Raw genomic sequence first — 9,782 nt, forward strand, 5'->3', positions numbered from 1 at the left:
ATGTACATTGGGCTTTCCAGGTGGCTCAGTGGTAAAGAATCTGCCTACCAAGCAGGAGACACAGGAGATGAGGGTTCGATCCTGGGATCGGGAAGATCCTCTGGAGGAGGAAATGGCAACCCCCTTCAGTAATCTTGCCTGGAAAATTCCATGGACTGAAATGAAGAGCCTGGTGGTGTACAGTCCATGGGGCCACAAGAGTTGAACACAACTGAGCACATATGAGTTGAGAGAGCATCTCTTCAACCACATCCTCTTCACCAGTTGCCCAATCTCCTCTCCATGTGTTCATCAGTGCCAGACGTTCTCCATTAATTTCAGCTTCCAGAAGATGAATTTTCTGGGACCCTCTGGCACTCAGCTCTCCCTCTGGGATCTTCTGTCACCATCTTCATGGGGACTCTCTTCGTTTCCTCTCCTACATTCTATTTTCTGTATTTCATGCATTTTTTCCTCTTGGTTTCACCTTAAGAGGCTTTCTTTTGCTAATTAGGATTGTTTAAACTTCTCATCATGTAGCCAGTGTACAATAAATGTCCATTATGATCATGCAAGAGCATTGAGGATGGCTCTGGGGTGTGAGAGGATTTTTTGAGCATATGAAATGACACACCTGTTTCTACTGGCTCTTCAACTGACTGCTAAGAAGAGCTCCATCGGTTCATCTCAGGAAACAGGGCTCCAATGTGATTGACTTGGCATCAGTCTCACTTCCATCCTGCTAAGAGGTAGTGTGTTCACCCTTCGACTTCCTTCCACCCTTTTCAACTCAAGTTCCCCCTCCATGATCTAGTCCATTACTATTATCCCCACTTCACAACTGGGAAAGCTGAAGCCCCGAAGAGGTTTTCTTGCTGCCCCCCCTCCACCTGTCATTCAGCGAAGATTCTCTGTGTGATTGGCACTGCAATATTACATGGAAATAAGTCAGGAGAGAACGAGAGAAAATGTCACCTGCCCTTTAGGGAAGGGAGTGACCCTGGGTAATGTGGTAACAAATGTGGCAATCCTCCAGGGCCCCCAGAGTGTGGGAAAGTCATGGCACTTTGAGAGGCCCCAGCTCGCTGACTGTTCCGGATTTCTAACAAGGTCCTTTGTAATGTCCTGTTTGGCCCTCTTTGCCCCTCCTCTACTCCTCCCCAAAGGAGGGTGATTCAGGGTCCCCTAACGTGTTCCCAAGTGGCTTTCTGACACCACCCCCTCCAAGTCCTTCATTCCCCTTTCTGGGCCTCATGCTCTTGCCTAAGGGCAGGAAGGAGCCAGCAACACTCTGGATGGCGTGGTCACTGTCCTCACCTGAATTTCCTGCTTAGGAAATAGCAGCTGAGAGAACTCAGGGCAGTTCTGGTGGGAGCACACCCATCGGGGCGGGTATAAAGGGTGAGGCTGACACTGGTCACCACCGCCCCACCTGCCCTCAAGATGAAGTCCAGCAGCCTTATCGTCTTCCTGGTGATATTTGCCTTTGGATTCCTGATGCCCTGGCCTGTGGAAGGGGTTCCCAAAAGTGAGTTGGACTCTCTCAGGCCATACCCAGGTGCCAGAGTCAGTGATGGCTCAGCATGGGAATAATCTCTTCTTTTTAGCCCAGGGGCTGGCCTTGAAGCCCTCTTTCCAATGGCTTATGGCCCTTAATATCAAGCACGTCACTGAGGACTTCAACTCAGAGAGTTTCTGTGCATCCAGAAATAAGCCCCTGTATTTCTTATTTTTCTTTCTTTATAGCTCCTTCTTTACTGTTGTTGTTTTTTTTCTCTGTCACATTATTTTGGTCACTATCTGTTTTAATTTTCCAAATTGTTCTCTGTTTCTCTTAATGTTTGTTTGTTTGTTTGTTTGTTTAAGCTCACTCTCTCTTTCTATTTGCTTCTCAGTTGATCTGTTCTCTTTTGTTTAATCTCAAATGAGTGGCGTCTCTTGCTGTCACTCTCTTTCTGCCTCCCTCCCAGCCAGCCCTGGGCCAGGGATTCCTGACCATGAACTCTGTTCAGCACTCCCTAGAGCTGACTTTTACAGACATGCAATAGCTGATTGTGAAATCTTCAAGACTTCTGTGAGGTAATTGATGTCACATTGGTAGCTTGAAATAAGGAATAGTGGGAATATTGACACCAGGGAAATTGGCAAACTCCACAAAGTCTCCCTCTTGAAAGATCTAGCGGCACCCCACCATCTATACCTCCTTTCTCATTGACTCCCTCCTGGTTGAGGGTTTGGCTGAGCTTGGCGCTGTCCCACACCTGCCTTGAAACTGGAATCCTGATGGCTCCCTTCATTCCTTTGGGGTCAGCTACTTGGGTTAGGTTTGCTCTCCTCGCCTGGTTCCTTCTGCAGGATTGTGATCATGACTCAGTGCCAGCTTCTTCTTCCTCCTTTGTTCTTACCCTTCAGAAAAAGGTAAACCTGGAGCCTGTCCTTTCGTACGCCCTGCGATGTGCCTTGTATATGAACCCCCTGAATGCCAGAGTGACTGGCAGTGTCCGAAGAGGCAGAAATGCTGCCAGGGTATTTGTGGCATCAAATGCACGGATCCTGTAGACACGTCAAAGCCAGGTGAGGAAGTCCAGTCCTGGAAAGGGGGATCAGGGAGGTCTGAGCTTGAGGACATGCTTCTTGGGCAAGTGGAAGGGGCTCGTCTGAACTGAAGGATGGGATAGAGTCAGGGCTCCTCCACCCCCTATACCAGCTCTGTTTTCTCAGGTAGACTGTAGGACAGTTGGTGAGCCCGTCAGCCAGCAGGCCAGTCAGTTCATGAATCAGTCTGTCCATCAGACACACATATGTCAGACACTGGTTGGGGCCCTGCTGGTGGGAAGGAGTCTCCTTTAGGATATGCACCAGCCTCAGATTGGATCCTGAAGTTGGGGAAGAGCCAATTTCCATGTATGGTGTGAAGGTGAAGTTGGGAATTTGGGTGATGTCCCAAGGGGTGAAGTCTCTGAATTGTGACTCTGTTTTCATCAGTTAAAGTCACTCCCGGGAAGTGTCCAGTGGTCATCGGCCGCTGTCAGAGGCCCAACCCTATAAACGACTGCCAGAACGACAGCCACTGCCTGAATGGTTTCAAGTGCTGCAGGGGTCTGTGTGGGAACTCATGCGTCCTGCCAGTGAAAGGTGAGGAGATCTAGCAAGCTCCACGTCCCCTGGACCCTAGTATGCTCTCAGCCTAATGGTTCCTTTGTATGTGAAAGAGGTTGCTTGACATCTGCCAGTACGTCCCCATTCCCCAAGCAGATCCTCTGCCCTTCAGTGAACTTCACCCCTTAGAGTTCTCTAGCCACATCCCAGGAGGTACCTAGGACAGGCTGTGCTGGGTCCTGGGAAGGAAAGCTTCTTGGAATAAGGCAGGAGGAAGGAGCGTGATACAAGGGGCAAAAGTTCTATCTTTTAATATCATCTCTGCCTCTGACTGACTTTGTGACTATGAGCAACTGACTATATCATCCTTGACCTCAGTGTTCCCATCTGTAAAATGGATGCAATTATATCCATGGTGATACTAAATGTAAAAGTGCTTTTTAAGACTTGAAGTACTGTTTGTATTCAGAGAATGTTGCTATGGTTATGGCTCTGGTTAGCTGAGTTATCTGGAACCACAGGAAACTCTAGTAAGATGCATAGATGTCAGTCTGGCCCAATGCTCTGATTTTACCAGAGGGCAGCAGAGAAGAGTCTGTGAAAAGCCTGGATTTTGTCTTGATTCCTACATCAAAGGCCAGCACTATTCATTCAACTATTCCAGCATCATGCTCTCTGCTTATCCCAGGGGACCTAGGACTTGGTGGTGGGAGGACCATCTCGGTGGGAAAGATATGGGGGTCACTTAAATAATTCTTGTGCTGAGGCTCCATTTTATTTTCTTTCTACAGATTCATCCTTTCCAGGTCAAAAACAGTAGGACTTCCTGGTCTGTGTGCTCTGGGGATTTCCCCTCCTCCCTGCCCTGCAAGCCTGGAAAACAATGAAAGCACGTTGGTCAAGATGTGGTTTTGTGACCAATACTCCTTTGGGGACAAGATCTGACCTGTTTTATCTATGTATCCCCAGCATCCAATGTGAAGCTTGGCACACAACAGGAAATGCCTATTGATCAGTGAATAAATAAATGTACCAGGTTTTCTCTGCATTTCCATCTTCCTTGACTCTTTTGAATGTGGTCTAGGGTATGAGGAGTGAGATGAAGAATAAAATGTCTGAATGTGCGGGGTTTCTCCAAAAACCCATAAAATATCAATTGAAAGGAGAGAGTGTTTCAGTTCCAAGCAGATACAGGTTTAAATCTTACATTTATAGGTTACAGGGTCTGTAGATTTGGGCAATGACTTTGTCCCACGGAGCCTTAGTCTTGTCATCTGTAACATGGAAATGATAACAGCAATGACAATTTCATTATCAGGATTAGAGATGATAACAGGTGAAAGGAATAGCTCACTGACTGTCACATAGTAGATGCTCAACAAACATTAGACTCACCTCAGGGTAAGCAAGGTGCAAAGAGTTTAAAAAAAATGATGACGTGTGATGACATCAGGAGCAAAACTGACAAACACAAAAAGTCGAAAGACAAATGAGAGCTTAGAAGTAAATACTTGGAATGGTTATCACAGACAAAGAAATAGAAAAATACGTGAAGAATTTCTACAAATCAGTAAGAAAAACAGCCAACCTCTTAGAAAAAAATGAACTATGAATAGAATAGACAATCAAATGAGAGATTATTATAGCAGATTGTATATAGATATATAGGAGCTTCAATGTCACTAGTTACAAGAAAAAACCAATTAAAACAACCAGGCACGATTTTTTATTTATCAGAATGGCAAGAATGAAAACTCTACAATGTAGGTCTTCCCTGGCGATCCACTGGTTAAGAACCCACCTGCCAATGCAGGGTTTGATCTCTGGTGCAAGAATACCCCACGTGCTGTGGAGCAACCACTGAAGCCGGTGTGCTTAGAGCTTGCGCTCTGCAACAAGAGAAGCCGCTGCAGTGAGAACTCACGCACCACAGGGAGTAGACTTCACTTGCTGCAACTAGAGAAAGTCCACACAGCAACAAAGACCCAGTACAGCCAAAAAAAAGAAAGTAAACAGATAAATAATCTTTAAAAAAAAAAAAAGGCTACAATACAAACTCTCAGAGACTCTTAATAGTTTGCTGATGGAAATGTAAATTGGTACAACCACTTGGAAGAGTGATCTGGTTATGCCTAATAAAACTGAGAAGTTACACATATCATTTAGCAACTTTCCTTTCAGAAACACAGGAAAGACAAAATATTTGCCAACGGGAACCTAATACATGTATTAGGATGTTTATTACAAGATTGTTCCAAAGAGTTAGAAACTGATACCAGTCAGGATGGCCTGCATTTGTGAAATAGTTAAATTTCATGCTTTGATATGCTTGCTATGCTATAGAAAAATAAAAATAAATTTATATGAATCAATATGGAGACGTATCCCAGAAAACTTATCAGGAAAATAAGATTGGTGATACAATGTATAGAATGAAATAGTCATATGTATTTTAAAATTACACATAAAGGGACTTCCCTGTGGTTGTCTCCATGCTCCCAATGCATGGGGCTGGGTTTGATCCCTGGTCAGGGAGCTAGATCCCACACGCCACAACTAAGAGTTTGCATGTCTCAGTTAAAGATCCCAGGACAAAAAAAAAAAAAAAAGATCCCAGGACTGCAGCTGAAACCTGGCATAACCAAATAAACAAATAAATATGTTTTTTAAAAGTTGCACATAAAATATCAAGCTGGTTATGAGTATATACCAAAGAATATACAACAAATGCAGGAAAATGCCATCTTTCGTAGAAGAGGAATTAAAAATGAGGCTGGTAGTGCTGACTATGGAAACTGGTTATTTATCTTCATGATTTAATACTTCAATGAAATAATGCCATTTGTAGCAACATGGATGGACCTAGAGACTGTCATACTGAGTGAAGTAAGTCAGACAGAGAAAGACAAATATCATACGACATCACTTACACGTGGAATCTAAAAAAATAGTACAAATGAACCTATGTGCAAAACAGAAATTGGATCACAGATGTAGAAAACAAACATGGTTACGAAGGGAGAAAGCGGGGGAGGGATAAGTTGGGAGGCTGAGGTGGACATGTACACACTACTGGACATAAAATAGATAGCTAATAAGAAACCACTGCACAGCACAAAGAACTCGGTTCAATACTCTAATCACCTGTGTGGAAATAGAAGCTAAAACGAGTGGGTACGTGTGTGTGCATAACTGGCTCACTTTACTGTACGGCACAAACTAACACAACATTGTAGATCAACCATTCTCCAATTCAAAAATTAACTAAAAAGATTTACTGCTTGAAAATAAAATGAATATATATTGCCACCACTCTAGGTACTTCTAGGATCCAATGTTAGGACAAAACAAATCTTTCTCAAAAAAAAAAAAAAACTCTCTTTTTTTTCCTTCCAAAAGACACCTAACACCTAACATGGGGAGTAAGCGACAGAAACTCACAAACCATCTTGTGTGAAACTAGAAATCATTTCTATCCAGTGGCTGCAATATGGAACTGGAAATAAAAATTTCAAATCGGAGAAAGGTGAAAGCTAAGGGTTTGCAGTAGGAGATATTTATGAGAAGCCCTGTAGAATGCTTTAAAGGCTCTGAAATTAAGAGTAGGAAAGAGAGGGAGATTTTTTTCAATAGTGGAGAGGGTGCTGTTCAATACCTGTACAAATTGTAAAGTAATTATCCTTGAGTTAAAAATAAATAAAATATAAAATGAAACTGTAAACTTCTTAGGATAAAACATAGAGGTAAATTTTGGCAAATAATTCTTAAATAAGACCTCCAAAGCATAAACACTGAAAGAAAAAAAAGAGATAAATTTAACTTCATTAAAATTTAAAAAGTTGGTGCTTCAAAAGACAGCATCAATAAAGTGAAAGATACTCCACACAGAATGGGAGAAAATGTTTACAAATTATGTATCTGATAATAATTCTTATAACTTAATCATTAAAAAAACTTAAAAGAAAAAAATATCTGTACAAAGAACAATTAGATTCCCAGGTCTAGGTCTAATTATGCCTTAACTCAGGCATAATTAACTCAGGCATCTTAACTCATGCCTTAACTCAGGTATCTCCTAAAGAAGTTGGAGGCTCTTGTTTCTGCAGAAATTGAAAGGTAGGAACCCTGGGCTCAGCCATTCCTGGCATGAGCCAGTGAGACATGGCTCTGAAAAAGGGAGGACTCAAAAAGCTTTTGCGAATAGTGAGGTCTCCCAGAAGCCTTCTACTCTGGCTAGAACTGTCAACAAGCTTATCTAAAATAAAATATTTGGACCACAAGGCTAATTTTTTCTGCCTTGCTGTTTTAAAAGAATGTCCACCCTTCCAATCCTCTTGGTCAGTTTTGAATCTGCCCTTCACGGACTGAAAGAATTTTGTGCTCAAATCACTAATCCCTTGGTTTCTTCCTTTTTCAAGAAGCCTGGAGGGTGGGCAGATTTTCTTTCATCCCAACTCTTTTCACATAGCTCTCCTTTCAGGGAAGTTAGCGCAAGGGATATCTCTTTCTTTGAACCAAAACAAGCTTTGACTCAGTCTCTCAAGGAAAAGGCAATGTGGATGTTAAGAAACCAGTGAATAAATAAATGTACCAATAAATGTAGCAGGTTTCGGGAACAGAGGTTGATTCCCAGCTTGCTGCTGACTCAGTCTGTGACACTGGCCATGTTCCTCGACTCCTTGTATAAAAAAGGGATGAGCCACTTGACCTTTAAGGCTCCACTTTGTTCTGCTATTTTACGAACTAATGATTCATAGACGCACCTTGGAGGGAAAGTCCCAGTGGGATGGGCCCCCTCATCAGGTCTGATGAACTCCCTGTGATGACAGGCTCCCTTCTTCACCTCTCAGCCTCATCTCGGGCCCATCTTCTCCAGCTCCTGTAGTCAGCTTCCAGGGCACCTGCTCGCCTGGTGCTTGTGACTTAGGAGTGTCCCAGTGAGTCCACTAACCCTGCCTCGGTGTAGAGATGGGAAAACCTAGACCCAAAGAAAAGATATGTCCAAGATCACAGAGTAAGTCACTGGTGGATCTCAGTATCTTTATCTCCAAGCCTCCTATTCTTTTTCTTTGAGTTTTGTTTTTTTTTTTCAGATTATATAGTGGATACAGTAGTGAGCTGTCAGATCCCCTTGGGATGAAGACACTCATTCTCTCTGTTGCTGGGGTGTTGCTGATGCTCACAGCTGAGTCCCTCCTTGGGAATTTCCCTGGGCCACAGTGAGCTGTTTCATCCAAAGTTACACCCCATTCCCAGGGATAATCTGTATCCACTGACTGGTTGATGTTGGGGTACAAAGGTCTAGCTCCACAGTTTGATTCGGGGCACCTCTGAAGGACCCTCCCCTCCAATCCACTCAGCGCTCTCCAGGGGATTGGCCGAGCCTTTGCTGCCATGCATCACAGTTCCGCTTCTCCCCGGCCCTGCTTCTCTTACTTCTCACAGATGCTGCTGCTCAGAATACTCCCAGCAAACCTCCTGCACACAAACATCTGCCCCTGAGACCGTTTTCCAGGAAACCTGACCTAAGGGAGGTTAGGCAAAATGATCATTGTGACATTCTGGAAAACGCAAAACTATGGAGACAGTAAAAAGATCAGTGGTTGCCAGAGATTGGGAAAGGGGAGATAACTAGGCAGACCACAGAGGATGTTTAGGGCACGGAGAATACTCTGTATGATATTATAATGACTGATATATGTCATTATACATTTGTGCAAACCCATAGAATGCGTATAACACCAAGAGAGAGCCTTACTGTAAATGATGGACTTTGGGTGATGGTGATGTGTCGATGTAGGTTCACTGATCGTAACAAATGCACCACTCTGATGAGGGATGTTGATAATAACGGAGGCTATACATGTATATAAGGGCATGGGGGTATATGAGAAATCTCTGTACCTTCTTTTTAATATTTACTTGTTTGTTTCTGACTGCGCTGGGTCTTTGTTGCTGCCCGCGGGCTTTCTCTAGTTGCAGCAAGCAGGTGCTACTCTCGAGCTGCGGCTTCTCTTGTCGTGGAGCAGGGGCTCTAGGCACTCGGGCTTCAGTAGCTGTGGTGCAGGGACCTAGTTGCCGCACAGCAAGTGAGGTCTTCCCAGACCAGGGATCAAACCTGTGTCCCCTGCATTACAAGGCTGACTCCTAACCGCTGGATCACCAGGGAAACCTGGTACCTTCCAAATTTTGCTATGAACCTGAAAGTACTCTAAAAATGTTAAGTCTTTAAAAAAAAAAAAGAATTAGGGAAGCAGAAGGAATTTCTAGACACAAATATTTTTAAATTCATTGATGAGAGTTTCATTTTAAAAAAGTGATCATTGTCAAAAAACTGGAGAAGTACCACTGCTTCTTCAGCGTGTGTGTAACCCAGGAGTTTATTTGCTTTCAGGGCTTGGCCTCTTCCCCTGCTGCAGGATGATACATGGGCTGGACTGTGTTTCCCTCAGCCTGAGGTCCTCAGTCTGGAATAACCCTCGCTGGGGATAAGGGAAGGGTGTAGCAGGGTGGTCTGGTGAGGTCTTTGGCATTCCATGTTTCCCAAAATTATCCAGAGTGGGCACTGACCCAGCACAGTTTACCCGCTGTCAATTACAGATAATCTTTATTTGTGCACATGTCCAGTGAATACTGGGTGGATGAGATGACAGGCTGAAGAATAAACATTTGTCAGACTGCGTAGTCTAAATCTACACAAAGAG

The 9,782-nt window shown here is 43.7% G+C and overlaps 1 protein-coding gene across 1 annotated transcript; it reads left to right on the forward strand.

Moving 5' to 3' along the window:
- The first annotated feature begins 549 nt into the window (after positions 1 to 549).
- Positions 550 to 4,126, forward strand: LOC122448319 (antileukoproteinase-like). Its single transcript, XM_043479546.1, has 5 exons — positions 550 to 728; positions 1,314 to 1,507; positions 2,392 to 2,553; positions 2,965 to 3,114; positions 3,870 to 4,126. The coding sequence occupies exons 2-5, from the start codon at positions 1,423 to 1,425 to the stop codon at positions 3,896 to 3,898; spliced, it is 426 nt and encodes a 141-aa protein (XP_043335481.1). The 5' UTR covers positions 550 to 728; positions 1,314 to 1,422; the 3' UTR covers positions 3,899 to 4,126.
- Positions 4,127 to 9,782: the final 5,656 nt, after the last annotated feature.

This window comes from Cervus canadensis, chromosome 10 (genome assembly GCF_019320065.1).
Source record: "Cervus canadensis isolate Bull #8, Minnesota chromosome 10, ASM1932006v1, whole genome shotgun sequence".
NCBI classification, from domain to species: Eukaryota; Metazoa; Chordata; class Mammalia; order Artiodactyla; family Cervidae; genus Cervus; species Cervus canadensis.

Coding starts and splice junctions, on each gene's coding strand:
- LOC122448319 (XM_043479546.1), top strand. CDS start 1,423: ATGAAGTCCAGCAGCCTTATCGTCTTCCTGGTGATATTTGCCTTTGGA. Junction 1,508..2,391: donor TGTGGAAGGGGTTCCCAAAA/GTGAGTTGGACT, acceptor CTTACCCTTCAG/AAAAAGGTAAACCTGGAGCC. Junction 2,554..2,964: donor TGTAGACACGTCAAAGCCAG/GTGAGGAAGTCC, acceptor TGTTTTCATCAG/TTAAAGTCACTCCCGGGAAG.